The following is a 19,784-nucleotide window of genomic DNA, read 5'->3' as shown; positions in this document are numbered from 1 at the left end:
ACAATTCAAGAAGGATGGAGTGTGTCCAGAGCAGGGCCACCAAAATGGTGAAGGGTCTGGAAACCATAAAGCCCTATGAGGAATGACTTAGGGAGCTGGGTATGTTTAGCCTGGGGAAGAGAAGGCTAGAAGTGACATGACAGCCCTGTTTAAATACTTGAAGGGATGTCATATTGAGGAGGGAGCAAGCTTGTTTTCTGCTGCTCCAGAGACTAGGACCCAATGGAGCAATGGATGCAAGCTGCAGCAAAAGAGATTCCAGCTCAACATTAGGAGGAACTTCCTGAGAGTAAGGGCTGTTCGACAGGGGAACACACTCCTTCCTCAGAGTTTGGTGGAGTCTCCTTCCTTACAGAGGCTGGATGGCCATCTGTCAATGGGGATGCTTTGATTGAGAGTTCCTGCATGGCAGAATGGGGTTGGACTGGATCAGGGCCCTTCTTGGGGGTCTCTTCCAACTCTAGGATTCCAGGACCTCTTCTCTTTGTGCAATGAAAGAAAGAAGCAGCAGCGCTGCAACTCCGACCGCTTCCTGCAGAGCGGACGTTGTCGGGGGGGGGGGGTCCTATGCATTCCTGCCTGGCAGAAAGGGGTTGGACTAGATGACCCTTAGTAGTCCCTTCCAGTCCTAGGCTGCTATGGATTCCAGTGTGGCAGAAGAAGGGGTCAGACTGGATGCCCCTTGGGGTTCCTTCCAGCCCTAGGCTCCTCTGCCTGGCTGCCTGGCCGAAGGGGTCCCTGGGGGTCCCTCCCAGCGCTGCCTGGCCGAAGAGGCTTGGGCTGCAGGGGCCTCAGGGGTCCCTTCCAACTCGGAGGATGCCTCCGACGCCAGCTTTGCAAAAGAGCGGCGGCAGCAGCAGCAGCAGCCGGAGGAGGAGGAGGAGGCCGTCCAAGCTCCGGGCGTCTGGCGTCGGCTGGCTTTGCCTTTCGCGGCGGAGACGGAGGCCAGGCGTGAAGCAGCGGCGGCGGGGGCCAGGCTTGTGCCTTTGGCCGCTGGCCCGGAGCAGGAGCAGGAGCAGGAGGAGGAGGAGGAGGAGGAGGAGGAGGGCCGGCTCGGCCTTGGGCGTCCCTCCCCTTCGGTGCCAAGGGCGGGGGGCGGCGGAGGAGGAGGAGGAGGAGGACCCAGGGCTTCGGGGCTGCTGCCGCCGCCGCCGGAGAGGAGGAGAAGGCTGCAGTCCCCGGAGGGCCCCCTCGGGAGGCGTGCGATCGCGGCGGGGCTGCCGTCCAGGAGGATGCCGGCCGATCCCGGGGGCAGCCCCGAGGGCGGAGGATGAGCTCCCGCAAGCAGAGGCTGATGGCCGCCGTGGCCCAAGAGGCAGCGGCCAGAGAAGCGCCTTCCCCGACGGCGGCGGCGGCGGCCTCCTCCTCCTCCTCCTCCTCCTCGGGGCTGTGCTGCTTCGTCTGCGGCGGCGGGATCGGTCCCGGGCAGGAGCTGCGTCTGCCGGTCAGGCTCCCTGGAGAAGGCGGCCCCGGGCCGGTCTTCCCCTTCCTGCAGCACCAGGAGCCGGCGCCGGGCGCGGCGGCCCTCAGCCCCGAGGGCTGGGCGCTGGTCTGCGCCGTCTGCCGCTGCTTCCTGGGCGAGCAGTGGGCCGCCTTCGAGCGCAGCCGGACCCCGCTGGAGAAGCGCCTCTACTGGCTCAAGCGGCCCTACCAGTGCCACGGAACAGCGGCGGCGGCAGCAGCCAGCCCCGGCGGCGTCGGGGATCCCGGGGGGCTGCTCCGGAGGGCCAGCCGGGAGTGGAACCTGGCCTACGCCTTGGAGGAAGAGGAGGAGGAGGAGGAGGAAGGCCTGGGGCATCGCCCCGACAGCAGCAACAGCAGCAGCAGCAGCCAGAGCCCCGAGGAAGAGGAGGAGGAAGGCCCCCTGGCCCTCGGGGAAGACTCGGCCTTGTCCTCTCTGTCGGACTTGGAGAGTGAGGCCTTGCCCTCCGCTTTGGGCCCCTGGGCTCCTCCTCCAGGGGCTCCTCCAGAGGGTCCCAGGCCCCCCGCCATGAACACCCCCCTCCAATGGAAATGGGGGGCCCTGCCCTCGGAGCCCGGGAACGGCCTGGAAGGGAAGGCGCTGAGGAAGAAGTGGGGCACCCCTTTGGGGAAGGGCTCCCAGGAGCAGCCCCCCATCAACAAGGAGCACAAGGCAACCAATGGCCAGCCCCCCCAAAGCCCCAGGGCCCCTCTCATTCGAGGGATGCAAGCGTCAACGAGTGGCCCGGCGTGCTACGTTTGTGGTGTGCTTTTGAACCTGGGTTCGCAGCACCGGGTCCACGTCCAGAAGCAAGAGCAGGCCGCCCAGGCCCCCTTCTTCCCCTTCCTCTGGCTCCACAGCCCCCCGCCGGGCTCCCTGCCCATCAGCCCCTCCGGGAGCACCGTGGTCTGCGGCTCCTGCCATGCGTCCCTCCTCCAGCAGTGGCACAGCTTTGAGTTGGCCGGGGTGCCCGTCCTCCAGCGGCTCTACGTGGTGCCCCTCGACCCGGGAGCCACAGCCAAGAAAGAGAGCCCCCCAGGGGAGGCCTTGGTCCCGTCCAGGAGGGCCCTCCCGGAGGCCTGCTACCTCTGTGGGGAAGAGTGTGCCAAGGAGGGCCGCCCCGTCTTGGCCAAGGCCGCCAATGGCAGCGCCAAGGCCACCATGCACTTCCCCTTCATCGGCCTCCTCCCTTGCCCACCCAACGCCAAGGGCCTCAACAAGCACTGGGAGGTCCAGAGTTGTCCCAGGTGTTACGGGATCCTCCAGGACCTTTGGGCCATGTATACGGCCTCCCGCAACGAGGATTTCATCGCCTCTGTCCAGAGCTTCCTGGGCAGGTACCACCAGGTCTTTTCCGCCCGGGAGGACGCTGACAATGTCGTTGCGGCCAGGCACTCCAGTTTGGCCAAACCAGGCCTGGCATCCATTTGCTACATCTGTGGGGCCGAGCTGGGCCCGGCGGCGGGCAAGGAGTTCCAGCTGAACGTCAACCCACCGGGCCGCTTTGGCGAGAAGGAGCCCTTCTTCCCCTTCCTCACTGTCTACCCGCCAGCGCCTCGGGCCCGGCCTGCCGACGCCACGGGCATCGTGGCCACATGCCTCTTGTGCTACCATGACCTCTTGGGGCAGTGGCTGCAGTACGAGAGCGGCCATGCCCACCACCCCAGCAGCCCCTGGTCCAGGCAATACAAAGTGGAGACCTTTGTCTGCTTCTTCTGTCGCCAAGAGAAGAAGCGGTGCCTGGGATTAAAAGCCGTCGACGTCGCCCGCCTGCCCGTCTTCCTCTGCTCTTTGCGGGTGCCCGGCAGCTTGTTGGTGGACGATGGCAAGCGGCTGACCATTGGCGCTTGCCCCGAGTGTGCCATCCTGGTGTTGGCTGGCAAAACGGCCATGCCCCGGGAGCTTTTTACCACCCCGGCCCCAGTGCCAGCATCTCACCCAAAGGTAAGGCTGGCTCTCGGTGGATTTTTTCCAGCCAAATTGGAACGGCATCCCAGTTTGGCCTTAGGTGGGCCAGGGACCTTTGGCTGGAGGCTGGTGCCAAGCGGCGGGTGCTTTCTAGCAAAAGCGGCCACCCCAGAGTCGTTGACCTCCCGGCCTTAAAACAACATGGACCTGTGTCAAGGGACTTGGGAGCGCAGAGAGCCGTTTTCTCTAGTTAAAAAGCAAACACCTGCGTCTGGGAGGCCGACTCTGGCGCACAGGTGGCTCACGCAAGACCAGAAGCTGGCAAGCGTTTGCTAGCTCAGGGGCTGTTCCACTCCTGTTACTAAATCCTGTTGGAGATTAGCTATGTGTTAGGTCTTTTTCTTTTAATTTAGGAGTTGAGAAAACAGGGGTTTCCAGCTACGATGTGTTGGGCTTTTCTCCCTTGGGGGTCGTGTTGGAGTAATGGGCATATCGGGTTTTCTCTTGACCTCGCAGCGCTAAGTTGTGTATCTTGCAACACTCAGGTGTGTCTGTGTGTGCCTACAAGTCACCTGTCAATTTATGGTGACCCCATGAATTTCATAGGGTTTTCCTAAGCAAGCAATACTCAGAAGTAATTGGGCCAGTGCCGAGTGCCTACAGTGCCTGGCATTCATTGGTGGCCCTCCATCCAAGTACTTGCTGATGCTGCTTAGCTTCCATTATCAGACAGCATCTTGCCTAGACTCATTTGTCAAATTTTGTCGAGGGTCCAACAATATGACCTCTTGCATCCCTTCTGTGTTTTCCCACTACTGCTTTGTAAGGTGGAAGAAATGGAATTTTGTTGTTGTGTGCCTTCAAGCCATTTCTGACTTGTGCCACCCTAAGGCGATCTTTCTTGTCAAGGTTTGTTCAGAGGGGGGGTTGCCATTGCCTTCATCTGAGGCTGAGAGAGTGGAACTTGCCCATGGTGGGTTTGCATGACCAAGTAGGGATTTGAACCCTGGTCTCCGGAGTTGTCATCCAATGCTCAAAGCACTACACTGTGTCAGTAGGCCCCTTCAACTTATTTCCAACTTATGACAAACCTAGCAAGTTGTTTCCAACTTATGATGAACAGGGGAGGATATCACACGGAGCTGTTTGCAGATTTTCCGGCTCAGTTCCGACGTGACTGCACTTCCAATGATGCACATTCACATCATAACGTGAATGTGTTATCATTCCTTTCTATGGGAGCTCCTTGCAAGGTGCTTCTGCAGTGATTCCAAAGTGACCCCTCATTTTGGTAAAACGGGAAAAAAGTGACTTCACATAATTCGCTTCCAGGCTCACTTTGATTGCACTGCGAATTGATCTGGTGTGGAAAACCACTCCAATGTCACCTCCTTGGCCCCCTGCATCCTGCTCCGTCATTCCTCTCCTCCTCCTCCATGCTATCTCACCCCCTCTGCCACCCTGCAACCCATCCCATCATTCCCATCATTCCCTGCCTTCTCCTGCATCCCGATCCTGGCCCCAGCGACTCCCAGCGAGCTATCCCATCATCCCCTGACTGCTCCTGCATCCCAATCCTGGCCCCAGCAACCCCCAGTGAGCTATCCCACCATCCCCTGATTGCTCCTGCATCCCAATCCTGACCCCAGCAACCCCCAGCAACCTATCTCATCATCCTCTGATTGCTGCAGCATCCCCGTCTCACCTTCTCTGTCAACCTGCCATCTATCTCATCATCCCCTGACTGCTTCTTCATCCTGATGAAGGATGACAGCTAAGAAGGGGGCAAAGGAGGGGGCAGGGAAGGAGGACAGCATCCAGAGCCCCACTGAGCATGTGCAAGGGTGCCGATTCGAAACGTTGAACCCTCTGGTGTGGTAATACAATGTGCACTCACTCCGCTTTGCTTGAATCCGCATCAGGTGACTTGCTTGGAATAGAACTGACTTCGCTTCCCCCTCAATTCGGAAGGGCAACAGAAAGGCAACCAGGTGTGGTAAAACATCATGTTTTAACCTTAATTCGCATTGCTAGACAGGAGTGGTGTGGATCTGGTGTGAAAAAACATCATGCTTTGCATTGCTGGAACAGGAGTGACTGCGGATCTGAGCTGCAAACCCCCCCACGTGTGATAAGGTCCAGGGTTTTCTGGGGCTGAGAGGGTGTGACCCAGTGGGTTTCTGTGGCTGAGTGGGGAAACAAACCCTGGTCTCCAGATGCTCAATGCTCAAACTACTGCACCAAGCTGGCTTTTGCACTGACTGTAAAAGACACTGAAGCAGAATCTCAGCAGCCTAATGCAGCATCCCAGGTTGCAGCAAAAATCATTGGCGATGTGCAAGACTGCAAGACTTTATTCCTTTTAATAGCTGGGCAACAGTCCTGGCTTGTTTCTCTCTCCTTCTCTCTCCTCTTGGATTCCTGATAACTGAACACTGTGGTAAATCCACATGAGCTTAAGAGTTCACAAAGTCTCCTGGGATAGTTTGTTCTTACTCAAAGATGCAGAAGTGCCAGCTGGGGAAATCTGTTTTCTCTGGTTTGGTTCATAGTAGACTCCGGGAGATTAGGATTTGAACGCCTGCTCAGCCATGGAAGCCTGGGCATGTCGCACTCTCTCGACCTCAACGGGAGGCAAAGGCAATCCCCTTTTTGAACAAACCTTGCTAAGGAAACCCTGTGATAAGACTGTGATGGAAGAAATCTGCTCTGAAGAAATCTAGCTAAAGAAACCCTATGATCAGTTTGCCTTAGGGTCTCCATAGGCTGCAAAAGTCTGGATGGTACATAAAACCAACAATACAAGACTTCAAATGTTCTCCTAGTCATTGGTGACACCTTTCTCAGGTCTTGGAGAAAGCCTATCAAGATACTGATGTTTTCAAGAGAGCCCAAACAAACCTGTTCCTTTTAGGAGTTTATCACATTCGGGCTAAGGTCAACATTAAAGAGAGATTAAATTGCATTTAAAGCATCCCGCAAACAAAGCAAAAATGGCGAGTAATTGTGCGAATGATTACCACATGCAATTGCACACATGAAGTGATATCGGAAATGCATTGTTGTTGGAATCCGGAAAGTAAAAAGATGCACGTTAATGCTTTTTTGTAACCACTTTAATGGCGGGTTTTGTGCGACGTCGTGTGAAATCATTTCGTGTAATTACGATATTTTTCCAGATAAACTCCCGATCTCCTTCATGTGATAAACTCCTAAGATAGGAATTCTGCTTTTGCCAGTGCATGGATAAAAGAGAACCCCCCTAAAGCTTTAGAGGAGGTTTCTCCAGCCAGATTGGCTTCTTTTCCTCCCTTTGGGAATGTGTCTTTGTAATGTGCAAGTCAGCTGTGTAAGAGGAAGGGGAGGGGGGTCTGGGATTGCCGTGCTTCTGTGAATTGGGAAGACTTGCAGAAAGGCGGTTTGCTTTTCATCTGAGCTTCCGTCCCCTGGGCGAAAGCGGACAGCTGCTGTTCATAAACTCACATTGGGCCCTTAGCAGAAGGACATTGCAAGACTGTAATAAAAAGTGGTCTAATCTTTGAGCAGGGCTTGCCATTGGAGTCAATACTGTTGCAGAGCTTAACTACAAACCCTTGATCGAACTGCAGAATTGGCATGAATTGGACAGTGTTGGCTTGGAAGGTGGGTTGCTAGGAACCTTGGTTTGAGATGTCCATTGCTCAGTTTTGGGGCGCTGCAAAATCTGGGTGGTTGTTTTTTGTTGTCGAAAGGTGCAGAACAGTTGGAGTGCATCAGACAATGTTGGATTTTGAGGGTTTACTAGGAAGCTCCAAATATATCTGAGGAAGTAGATTTAAGTCTACAATAACTCAAGCTGCCAATTTCTTTCTTTCAGTTAGTCTCAAAGGTGCTATGAGATCTCTCTACGTACTGATTCTGCAAACTAACATGGCTATGTCTTTGAATAGGAACCTCAGTTTGAGAGTTTGGGGGGTTTGCAAAGCACATTTTTTGTTGTCAACATTGCAAAACAATTGCAAAGCTTGGGCACAGGTTTGGAGGGGATTCCAAATTTCAGGGTTCGCAGTTACCAGAGCTTTGTTGTATGGAGGATGCTGTGTTACATTCAGTTGTTGTTTGCCTTGAAGTTGTTTCTGATTTATGACGACCCTAAGGCAAACCTGTCATGGGGTTTTCTTGGCAAGATTTGTTCAGAGGAGGTTTGCCGTTGCCTTCCCTTGAGGCTGAGAGACTGTGACTTGCCCAACGTCCGCCATTGGGTTTCATGGCCAAGCTGGGAATCTGGTCTCCAGAGTTGTAGCCCAACACTCAAACCATGGCATACTGCCTCTCATTACATTCAGTTCTGGTGTGTATGTATGTGGTGGAAATCACTGGGGAATTGGTCTCCAAATCCTTATGCTTGTTCAGGAATAGTTTTGCCAGGAGCAAAATCCCCTTTTGGGAGGAGTGGGAAGAAGCGAGTCCGTTGGGGTTCAGAACAAATTGGGAAAACCGGGCAAGCCCACATTGAAATAGCTGGATAGTTCGTTGCTCATGGGCATCTTGATCAAGTTATCCCATGCAAAATTCAGTACCACCTGCTCTGCCTCCCTTTGCCTTCACTACTTACTTCACAGTTGTCAGCTCCTGCTATTCCAGTGATGATAGAAGCAATATCTCACAGCATTTTGCTGTGTATCTCACAGATAAGGGTCCTCTCCGGTTCTCAATTTGGGTGAGGAACATGGGGTCTTTCTGGTGTTAGGCTGCACTCTCTATCATCCCTCACAGTTTGCTCTTCCAGCTAATACTCATGGAAATTGCAGTCCCACAAGATGTTGTTGGATTGCAACTTCCATGAGTCCTGGCTGGAAGAGCAAAAGCTGGAAGAGGCCCCTTCTCTTGACCTATGCCGCCTTGGCTCGCTTTGCCCACCATCCTCAGGGTTTTCTCTTGGTTTCTGCTTCATAGATTTGTTGTTGTTGTGTGCCTTCAAGTCATTTCCAACTTCTGGCGACCCCAAGGCAAACGTATTGTGGGGTTTTGTTGGAAAGATTTGCTATGGCCTTCTCCTGAGGCTGAGAGAGTGTGACTTACCTAAAGTCACCCAGGGGGTTCAATGTCCGCTCTGGGAATCGAACCCTGGTCTCCAGAGTCGTAGTCCAACACTCAAACCACTATGCCTTTTCTTTCACCTTGGCATTGCGTTCTCCGTCCCTCGGACTCCCTGCCATCTCCCGGTTGGTGCTGTGGCCTTTAGCTTGCTTCCGCAGAGCTTTGTGTGTTATGTTTGTGGCTTTATTCCCAACCAAACAGACAAGTATCTCTTCTCGCAGAAACCGGACTGTGAACTTTTGTTGCCTTGTTCCTAGAGCTGTTAGAACATTTGGGGGCCACTGTATAGAATCACAGAATCATAGAGTTGGATGAGACCGCAAGGGCCATGCAGTCCACCCCCATTCTGCCATGCAGGAACTCTCAATCAAAGCATCCTTGACAGATGGCCATCCAGCCTCTGCTTAAAAACTTCCAGGGAAGGAGACTCCACTACACTCCGAGGAAGGAGTGTGTTCCACTGTCAAACAGCCCTTACTGTCAGGAAGTTCCTGCATCTTCGTTGAGGAAATAATGTAGTTTGACACCACTTTAACTGCCATGGCTCCCCCTTATAGAAATTTGGGATGTGCAAACACCTGATCTCTCTGACAGATCAGGCTGAATACATCCCAAAGCTACAAATCCCAGGATTTTGTAGGATAGAGTCATAGCAATCAAACTGCATTAATTCTGCAGTGTGAATATACCCAGTTTGAAGTGGAAGGCTTTCATAGCTGGCATCCATAGTTTTTTGTTGTTGTTTTTTTTGGGCTATGTGGCCATGTTCTAGAAGAATTTATTCCTGACATTTGAGCATCTGTGGCTGGCATCTTCAGAGAAGATTTGTTCTGTCTAGCAGTGGCACCAGAATTTGCTTGGCGATTGCTCCTGTTTTATAGTTGACAAGCTTCCAGCATTTGAAGCCATGTCTACCTTGTTTTGCTAGAACAGGGTTGCTGAAAGAGACACGATCTCCTCAGACCTGCCTTGATGCCAAGACAGAGGAGCAAATGTGACTGGCATGCGAGACGAGTTCTCTGGATGCGGTGCCTTTTGCAAGTCAAGCAGACCGTGGGCACTATGTGTCTGAGCAAAGAAGCCAAAGGTGAGGCTGCAGGGAAGATCTGGGTGCATCTGAACTACATACAGACATACATCAGTTTTGCACTTTAATCCAACATTGAACCCAGGAGCTTTGGGAATCTGTATTTTTTGTTAGGAATAGTAGGAATTTCTCCAGGGGAATTCTCAGCAACTCACCAAACTCCAGTTCTCTGAGCGCTTGTAGGGAAACCTGGGTCTAATCTGCACTGCAAGAATAATGCAGTTTGATACCACTTTAACTGCCATGGTTCTCTGCTGTGGATTTAACTGTGAGCCACCTTGGTTCTCTTTTCAAAAGAAAAGTGGCATATAAATGAAAATACATTAATAAATGAATAAACAAGCTTGTTTGTTGTGGCCCCAGAGCTCTCTGACTGAGAAGGCTAAATATCTCACAGAACTACAAATCCCAGGGTGGAGCCATGGCAGTGCATTCATTTTGTAGGGCAGATTAGATCAACAACAGTTTGAGGAGGTACCAACACTTTGAGGCTTTGTTGTTCTGCTAAGAGTTGATGTTTGGACATGTAAAAAGTTTATGGCCACTGACTTGTTTGCAAGGCAGTTGATCAATGAACCATTTTTGTATATAAAAACCCTTGTTAAGTCCATATCTCACTGCTCTTTTTCCCATGAGGTCTCTTTTATCTCTTGGCAGCTGGGAAGTTTCTGCTGCTTTTTCCTCCCGAGGCCCAATTTTGTTGCTACTTTTAGATGTTTGGGGGGGGGGGGGGTTACTTCTTTTTTTTTTTTTGCCATGCGGTTTAGTGGAATCTGGGAGTTGCAATCCAGAAAAAAAGAAAACACCCAGTAACTGTTCCAGCCTCTGGCTGTCTTTCTCCAACAGGGTTGTCCTTTCTTGTCTTGACTAACGTCATGAGTTCATGGAGGGCTGGCTGGAGATATATATGTGGGGCTTTTTTTCTCCCTGTTAAGAGAGAGAACAGGTGCTGTTGGAGTGTTTTACTCACACATGAAGTATCTGCAGAGCTGGTCTGTCATCGGGTGAATGTCAGCAGGAGACGCTTACATCTGTTTCCCTGTAGCATTTGTTGTGAAGCAGGAGGTGGTGGCGGTGAAGGAAGAGAGAGTTGTGCGTGTCACTTTTAAGCCTTGCTGTGGCCCTCTGCCACCCGAGGGCTCCTTTAGGTGGCCTTCTGTCCTTGGAGTTTTCCAACAACCAACATCCAGACAACCTCTTTTGGCTCAGAGATGGTGGTGGATTGAAACGCGGGGGGGCGGGGGGAAGGCACGGGTGGTTGTGTCACACAACAAGGCTGCAATTTCTTTCCATCCTCTCCACCTCTCTCTGGCCGGGTGTTTGTGCTGCTGAACAGCAGTTCCTGCTTGTTTTGGCAGCCGGGGAAGCATCTGCTTTGAGCACGACACATGGAAAAACTTCCAGCTTTGCGCTCTGGTCTGACTCCCAGTGCTGAACTTGGAGAGCTTTGGAGTCTCTTTCACGCAAGGAGGCGAGGGAAGGGCAAAGGGTGCCGCTGGGCTTGATGGGAAGCCTCCTAGGAGTGCCAAGCTAAGAATGGAAGGGAGCTCTGGTGCCATAGCATCTCATACACGGTGTTCGTACACAAACGTGTGACATTGGCTAGTGTCTTCTCCGTAGGGTCTGGCCTCCTCCTAGTCGTTCGTGCCATTGAGACAGTTTGCAAGCGGAACACGGCGGAACCTTTCTGTGTTTTGCTGTATGGCATTGACAGCAATAATCTATGGGGTCATTCAGACGTTGGTTTTTTTTAGCAACACAATTGCTAGTAATCTCACTCACGCATTCCAGGTTTGTTATTCAAAATGTGGAAACATGAGTTCAGTTGCTCACAAGTGACTGCACTTGAATAAACAAGAAGTCGATGATGCAAATGTATTTGAAATGCATTCAAGGCATGCCATTACATCCCAGGCCTATTCGCATTGGTTATTCACATTGCTGATGCTGCAAATCTTTTAAAGAAACTTGGCTGCGGGGAACCTGGTATCGATTATTGTGGGTTAAGTGGGGTTTTTTGGCAGTCCTCCTTAAAAAAACACTTAAATCAGGTGCATTCGGGATGCGTGTGAACAACGGAGATTCAACCTGGATGCATCCTGGATTATCTTCACCATCTGAATAAACACTAGGTCTTGCCTTGTTTTGCCTGGGTGCTTTTTGGTGCTGGGAGTGACTATATTCCATGAGACTCAGGGCCTGGACTGATGGGCGCTTTGAGCCGGCCTGGGTCCAAACTAGAGGTGCACGGGTGCTGAGCATTTATATGCTCAGCAATCCTACCATGCACCCTGGCCTCCATCATTGTGCACGTCCGTCCTTATGGGGTGCACAATGATGACGACTGCATGGCACAGCACCCAAACAGCACTGCACTGTGCGGGCATCATCTTCATGCACGAGTAATTGCGCGAATGATTACCACACACAATTGCGCAAATAAAGTGAGATCGGAAATGCATTGTCACTGAAATCCCAAAAGTAAAAAGATGCGTGTTAATGCTTCTTTGTGACCACTTTAATGATGGGTTTTTGTGCGACATGTGAAATCATTTTGTGTAATTACGTGGGTTTTCCTGGATATTCATGGGATAAACTCCCAATCTCCTTCGTGTGATAAATGGCCACGATTCTGTGACTCCAGCTTTCTCCTTTTGGTTTTCTGTTCCTCTCTTCCTATGATGTTGGCGTTAGTGACCTATGGCAGATCAGGTCACAGCTGTCAGCATTTGGAACCTAGAGTGTGCCATCCTCTTTATATTCCAGGACAGCTAACCTGCAGGTTGGGATAGTTGCAAAATTGGCAGCGTGTGTGCAGTAGAGCCAATGTGTCTTGTTCCTTTCCATGTAGAATGCCTGGGGACAAGACGATTGACAGTCTCCATGAACATCCCATGGCAGGGACCTTGTATGGCATTTAAAGGCATCTGTGATTGATGGTGGTTTGCAGGCTTGGACGGCTGTGGGAGGAAGCATACCGATGTGGAACAGCTGGGGAAGGCAGCCATGAAGGTCACATAAAGGAAGGGGGGGGGGGGGGAAGAGAAAGAACCAGAAGAGCATCTGGGGATAAGAGAAGGTGGGCTTGCTGGATCTAGGGCAGGGCTCTGGAGTGGGGAGTTGGAGCCATGGAGTCGGACACCATTTTGGTTGGAAAAGGAGTTGGTAGAAATGCAAGGACTCCAAAATGAAAACTTTTCCTACTAAATCCCTGGCTTGTTGGATGCTTCATAGGAATTTAAGCTCGTTTTTCTTCTTCAGAAATTTTAATCAAATAAATATATTTTATGTTTCGCCAGTCTATATAGCCTGATGATTCATACATTTGCGATGAAATGCCTTGTGTAAATGCCCGCATGGTGTAGTGGTTTGAGCTTTGGACTACAGCTCTGGAGAGCAGGGTTCGAGTCCCCACTTGGCCATGGGAACCCATTGGTGACCCTGGGTGAGTCACACACTCTCAGCCCCAGAGAATTCAGTGATAGCATTGCCTTAGGGTCACCATAAGTCTGAAACAGCTTGAAAGCACACAAGAACGACAAACCATTTCTCTGCAATGAATTCGTTACTATTGAGTATCCCTTATCCTGAATTCTGAAATACTCCAAAATCCAAAATTATCCTCATGGGTGGCTGAGATAGTGATGCCTTTACTTTCGGATGGTTTAGAGTACTGGAATTTTGTTTCATGCAGAAAATGCGCAAAATTTGAATATTTTATGTAGAATTACCTTTGGACTATGTGCATAAGGTGTATGTAAAACATAGATCTATTTCATGTTTAGACTTGGGTACCATTCCCAGGATATCCCATTATGTACTATATTCCAACATCTGAAAAACTCCACAATCCAAACCACTTCTGGTCCCAAGCTTTTTGGATAAGACAGACTCAGCCTGTACTAATGAATCTACATGTGCTGCTTATGAAGGACTCAAGAGTTGGAATTGAAGGTTTGGTGTACAGACTCTGTAGCCCTGGTTGGTTTTGGGGTTGTTTTACTGTTCTGTAGATACTGTCTAGAGAAGCAGATGCCAAGTAAGCTTGGCAGGGCTGAACTGCTTTTTGATGGATGGGTCCCGATGGATGAGTCTGAGAGCTTTGGACCTCTTTGGGTGTGCTATGCCACCTTGGAGTTGGCACCTAATGAAAAGGCTTTGAGTGCCAGGGTGAGCTGACATTAAAGGCTTGGCTTACCTGAAAAGTATGCAGAGGAAAGCATGTGGTGTCGAAGGGCATCCAGCGTAATGGGATTTCGAGCTGAGTCAGAGGTTTTGTGTGTGTGCAGGGAGGGCCTTCGTAAAATCTCTAGATGGAATTGCGTCCCATATTGGCCACTACAATACTGTATATACTCAAGTATAAGTCTAGAAGTTGTAGTCATACAATTGACCCCAAAAACGTGAGTCGACTTATCCACAGATCAAATGAAGTACTATACTTTTAACTCTTTTAAAAAAAGGAACCATCCTCTGGTGAAAGGTAGGAGCATCTCTCATCCATCCAGCCTTCAGTGGGAGCACAAACAGTGATGCCCACTGGAGTTTTTCAGGTTCGTTGGCATTATTTTCCTCTGCTTCATTCTTTAGCTCCTTTGTTACATTCCCCTAAGTTTTATCAGAAAATTAAAACCAGTTAAAAATGTAAATCATTCAAAAAGAAAATAACAAATAGACACAGCGCAGCACATTATGCAAGGCTGGTGGTTTCCTCTGTCTAAGCAATGAGTCCCCAAAGGCTTGCTTAAACAAGAAGGCTTCCACCTGCCTGCAGAAAGATAGCAAGGAAATATTTTAACATTGGCTTTTTCTCATTCTTTCTTTAATGTATTTAGTTTGTTCCATTATTAAACCGCAAGGAGGTTAGAAACCATCGGCATTCTACTGCAAATCGTAAAATAAAATATAGTGCAGTGAAGGGGAGGAGGACTAGAAATCGAAACTGTGGGATATTATCACCACCACCACCATCATCAGCTATATCCCGCTTTCCTCTCAAAATTGGGACTCAAAGCGGCTCACAATTTAAAAGAACAACACAATTACAAACACAAAAAACAGTATCTACAATGCATTATGTAAAAAAATGCATCTGAGGAAGTAGGCTCAAGTCTACAAAAGCTCATGCTACCAACTTCTTTCTTTCATTTAGGGGCTAAACGGACTGGCTTGAAGTGCCAGCGTGGGGGTGCGGCATTGGACGATGCACATCCTGATGCTGCTCCCATGTCAGCGTTATGGTGACTGCATGGTGGGTGGCGTCACAGTGCTCCTTTGGCACGGCATTCAGATGACGCATGCCAAAAGGAGCGCCGGAAAGTGCTGCTGTGGCGGCAAGGGCAGCTTTTTGCCGGCTCTAAAAGAAGTGGCATTTTACCATTTCTTTTAGAGCTGGCAAAGTGCTGGATCATGCCCATAGCATGCGGTTGCCGCAGCCTCGATCTGGTGCAAAAAGGGATGTTAAGATGCTGCTCTATCAGGGCGGTCTGCTTCGCTTCTTAGTCTCAAAGGTGCGCTGTTAGATCCCTTTGCACTATGTCCAACTGTACTCTTTGTGCACGATGTGGGAGATGAGTATGTTATATTGATTTTTAAAAGATCCTAAGAGCGGAGGGAAATCCCTTTCCAGCTTGGATCTGTTTGTGGGAAATGAAAGTAATTAAGGGTTGAGGGAAGGAAAAGCCAAGGGAGACCCAACTCCATGTGTGTGTCTAGATCTCTGCTTGCTGGCAGCCAGGCTAATTGCTGTGTTTCACAGCCCAGTAAAGCCCATCTGCTCTCTTCTCTGGCATCCTACATACACCCATCAAGCACATTAGGCAGCGCAGCCTTGCAAAATTTGATCTCTGGAAGCTGAGCAGACCAAGGAGAAACCCCCATCCGTCACTGGACCTCTCGCTGTGATGGATTCTGATGACAAAAACCACCTTCTCAATTTCTGGCTTTTCAGTGAAACTTCTGGCAGAAATCTTGCTGGTTCTGCCCACTCTCTCACCATCATAACTTTACCCTAGCCCAACTCGCAGGGTTGCTGTGAAGGGTGGGACTGGGCAAGCCTGATTGGTAGCAGTCAGTTACAGCTAAGGAAACAACAGTGAGACTTGTCTCAGACAGAAGATAGGCGAAAGCTTGCAGAGAGACAGGAGTTTATCACACTGGGGCTAATTTCAGCATTAAAGAGAGATTAAAGTGCATTTAAAGCATCTCACAAATAAAGCGAAAATGGCAAGTAATTGCACAAATGGTTGTCACATGCAATTGCGCAAATAAAGTAATGTTGGAAATGCATCATCGCTGAAAGTAAAAAAAATCTGCATTAATGCTCCTTTGTGACCACTTTAATGGCAGGTTTTGTGCAATGCCATGTGTAATCGTTTTGTGTACTTATGTGATTTTTCTGGGATAGTCATAGGATAAACTCCCGAACCTAGAAGCAACGCATGCTGAAATTAAACAAACTCCCTTAGTTATTTGTAAGAATTCAAATGTGGCATCTCATCCACAGGGTTGCCATGAGTTGAGATAGACTTGCGGGTGGTTAACAACAACAATAACAACAACTCTGTACCAGAAATGGGGCCTGTGCCACTTCTCCCAGCTTTGTTATTACTGCTCCGGTGACTGCAGGCTGCAAAATGAAAAATCAAAGGGAGAGAGAAAGCAAAAACCACCCGTGATCATAAGTCTACTTCTGGTTTCCTAAATCTTTGAGGGTGGAGGGGCAGAACAAGGTGCAGGAGATCCCTGTGCAATTTTAAAGTAAAACTGCAGCAATTTCATTTGGGGACTTAGGGTCCGAACAGACAGGCCAAAATAAAGCTGCTTCGGGTCACTTTGGAGGTATGCTGTTTAAATGCTGCATGCGTCCTAAGAGGCTAAAGCCATGGACTGGAGTGCAACTTTGGTGCAGCTTCTGGTCTCTTGAGATGCATGTGTCATTTAAACAGCATATCTCCAAAGTGACCCGAAGCAGCTTTATTTTGCCCTGTCTGTTTGGGCCCTTATTTTCTGGTGGGGGGATCAGAAAGGCTGGTAGTGGTGGAGGCTATGAGTTGAAGGGATCACTTCCCAAAAATCCCATACAGTCCCTGGTTTCCCAGCCTTTTCCTAACCAGCTGTTCGGTGGTTAGGAGGAGGTTGCCCTTCTGTGGATTCTTAAGAGCTTGGGACACAAGACAGCTGATGTCGGAGCAAGGAGACAGATTCCCCATTCATGCGGAGCTGAACGGAGAGATTGACCTTCCTCAGTGATGTCATTGTCAAGTTGAGCCACGCTCAGCAGCCGCTCCAGCCTGGGACAGGGCCTCTTTGTCAGCCGGACACTTTTGGCTCCTGGAAAAAACAGTCTTCTGCATTCACTGGGCTGGGGTTTCCTTCTCCAGCCGCTGGAAATGGGAGATGTTCCAAAGGCAGAGCCTGCAGGGGCGGAGTAGACTTGGATTGAATCGAGCTCTGCTCTTGCAGCGACGTCTTGCTGGTCGTGATGGGCAGACTTCCTACTGTCTGGGGGATTCTGGGCATTGCAGTATGAAGAAGCAGGGGATGCTAAAGCAAAAAACAAAAACAAAAACAAAGCAGAACAAAAAACAGGCTTGTCTTGGGCAGATCTGCAGTTGCCTGTTTCTGTACAGGTTGAGTCTTATCTGGAATTCCAAAATCCGAAATACAGTTTTCCTTCCACATCCACTGGTGTTTGGGGTAAAGGACCCCTGTGAATGTGGAAAAACCTGATATGAAATGTTTTTTTTTAACCTAAGAGATTCTCTAGGAATCTCCAGGTCCTCCAGTGCAACTCTGTGGTCAACATCTGCCAGATGTTGATCATAGAATCATGCTGGAGGACCTACAAATGTCTAGAGAAGTGTTTTCTATAGGATCTCTTAGGTTCTCCAGCACGACTTTATGGTCAACTTCTGGCAGAGTTGCGCTGGAGGACCTAAAGATTCCCAGAGAGAACATATTAAAACCGCAAATAACCACAATTGAATCTCTCCATGCCATTTTAACTGTTGCCATTCACATTTGTCACCGTATCGATTTAAAATGGAGGCATCTCCATTTTTGGGAACAATGCAGTGTGATCTGAATTGATTTGGTAGCATGGTCAGATTACCAAAGATGCAGATCAATGTGGCTCTTTCAAAAAGAACCGCTAAGGGGTCTGGTGCCAAATGCACCGGTTTAAGTGGGCTTTTGGGTCACCCCAGCTGCAAACTGCACCGAATGCAGCTGGGGCGAGTGTGAACTTCATGGAAATAAACCAGTTCCGATGTGAATGGGGCATTTGGAAGGCATTTACCACGTGCCATTGTATGACTAGAAGACACACAACAACAGCTGTGTATCTTGCAAGGCAGCTCAAATCCCCCACCCTTTGCCTTGGATGGCACATATTTGGAGCCTTCCGATTCTGCCCTTGTGACCCTTTGTTTCCCTTCGCACTTTCTGGCACTTGCATTGGGTTTACCATCGTGCCCAGCTGGAGAAATCACAAGTTAGCTGGCCATCCTTTCATTGCCTGTGTTAAGGGAGGGAAAGAAGTGTTGTGGAGCAGGGACATTCTGATCCAACTTGGAGATACACACTCCAGACATCCTGGCTGCGGTGTCAGCGGAGGGAGGTGGTGGTGGTGGTGCTGCTGCTGGTGGTGCCGGGTTATTTTATTTTATTTTTCACTTCCAGAACATCTGCAAAGGAACAAAGAGGCCTGGTTTTCCTCCAGCTTTTTCATCTGCTTGTCAGCCTCTCCCTCCTGAGGTGGTGGAGGCATGTTTCCTCTTGGGTGTGTAGATTGGAATGGTGCGCTAGTGTATGTGTGTGTGTGAGAGAGAGAGCTGGCGCGCATGAGAATCCTTGCACAAAAACTCCCATCCTCCATCCTTGGCTAGTTATTTTTACACTGGGCTTGGCTCCGTTTCCAAAGTTTAGATTTCAGAACTCCAGCCTGCCTTGTTCTTTCGACATCTATTCTTCTGTGGTGGAAGGCAAGCGATTCATGAATTGGTTCATTTTCCCCTTTTGCATCATGGGGGAGACCCAGGGGCTTCACCCTACACACCACACACTCTGGCATCCCTCTTTATTTTTGGAAAACTCAGGGCCCAGAAAGGTAACAGCTGAGCTTCTGACTTGGATGCGAACAACTGCAAAAGGGCATCCTTACTCACTGATCTCTTTGTTGCCCTTTCCAAGGAAGCGTTACAGTTTGTTAATTGCTTTTGTTGATTTTTTATAAGCAGCTGTGCAAACAAGATTTGACCTGAGCATCTCTGCTCTAGAATAAGCCATGCAAAGTTTAAAGGTATTTTTGTTGCTGTCGTGGGACTTTGAGTTGCTTCTGACTTATGGCGACCCTAAGGCAAACCTAGGTTTTCTTGGTAATATTTGTTCAGAGGAGGTGTAGTGGTTTGGGCACTGGGGCAAGTTATACTCTCTCAGCTTCAGAGAATGGCAGTGGCAAACCCCCTCGTTGGATAGCTTCACTTTAGGGTCGCTATAAGTCAGAAATGACTTGAAGGTACACAGCAACCATAAAAGTAAACCTATCATGGGGTTTTCTTGGCATTATTTGTTCAGAGGAGGTTTTACTTCCACGTAACAGCCTTGCAGTTTCAGGAGTTTGCATTGCCCAGGACAGCGCTTAGGCAGCTCCCAGAAGCCCCCCAACCACCATGTTTACTGCCCTTGCTGGCTGGGGGATTCTGGGCTGTGCAGAGTGCAGTCCAAAGAGTACTTATGGTGGGTAGCCTGGTGGAGGATAGCTTGGTTTTAACCAGGGAAACAGCCTCTGCAAATGCAAAACCTTTCAGGATGAAAATCCAAAAGAACATGGAGAAGCAGTTGTGAGATGCGAAGGGTCAGCCTCACTCCTCCATCCCCTTAGGCAGCATGCAACATCAGCTGATTGCAACATTAAGGAGAGATTAAAGCACATTGAAAGCATCCCACAAACGAAGAGGGAATGGCGAGTAACTGCGCGAATAATTATCGCACGCAATTGCACAAATAAAGTGTGATCGGAAATGCATTGCTGCTAAAGTCCCGAAGGGAAGAAAGATGTGCATTAATGCTTCTTTGTGACCATTTTAATGGCGTCGTGTGAAATCATTATGTGTAATTACGCGATAAAGTCCCGATCTCCTTCATGTGATAAACTCCACAGAGACCATATGAGTGAGACCCACATCTCTGGCTGGTGCCTGCCATTCATAAACACATCTGGCTTCTTCATTGATAACTTTGCTGCTG

The 19,784-nt window shown here is 49.7% G+C and overlaps 1 protein-coding gene across 3 annotated transcripts in view; it reads left to right on the top strand.

Annotated features, from left to right (window-relative positions):
• Positions 1-1,846: 1,846 nt before the first annotated feature.
• The window catches only part of LOC149305785 (genetic suppressor element 1-like), a 359,677-nt gene continuing 341,739 nt past the window's right edge, over positions 1,847-19,784 (top strand). For all 3 annotated transcript variants that reach the window (XM_089540535.1, XM_089540534.1, XM_089540533.1), the window contains exon 1: positions 1,847-3,406. In XM_089540535.1, coding sequence (XP_089396661.1) covers positions 1,991-3,406 — 1,416 coding nt within the window. In that variant the 5' untranslated portion in view covers positions 1,847-1,990. The remainder of the gene's footprint in view (positions 3,407-19,784) is intronic.

This window comes from Sceloporus occidentalis, unplaced genomic scaffold (genome assembly GCF_023333645.1).
Source record: "Sceloporus occidentalis isolate IW3139 unplaced genomic scaffold, rSceOcc1.0.p SCAF_10, whole genome shotgun sequence".
Taxonomy (NCBI): Eukaryota; Metazoa; Chordata; class Lepidosauria; order Squamata; family Phrynosomatidae; genus Sceloporus; species Sceloporus occidentalis.
This window is presented reverse-complemented; position numbering and strand designations above follow the sequence as displayed.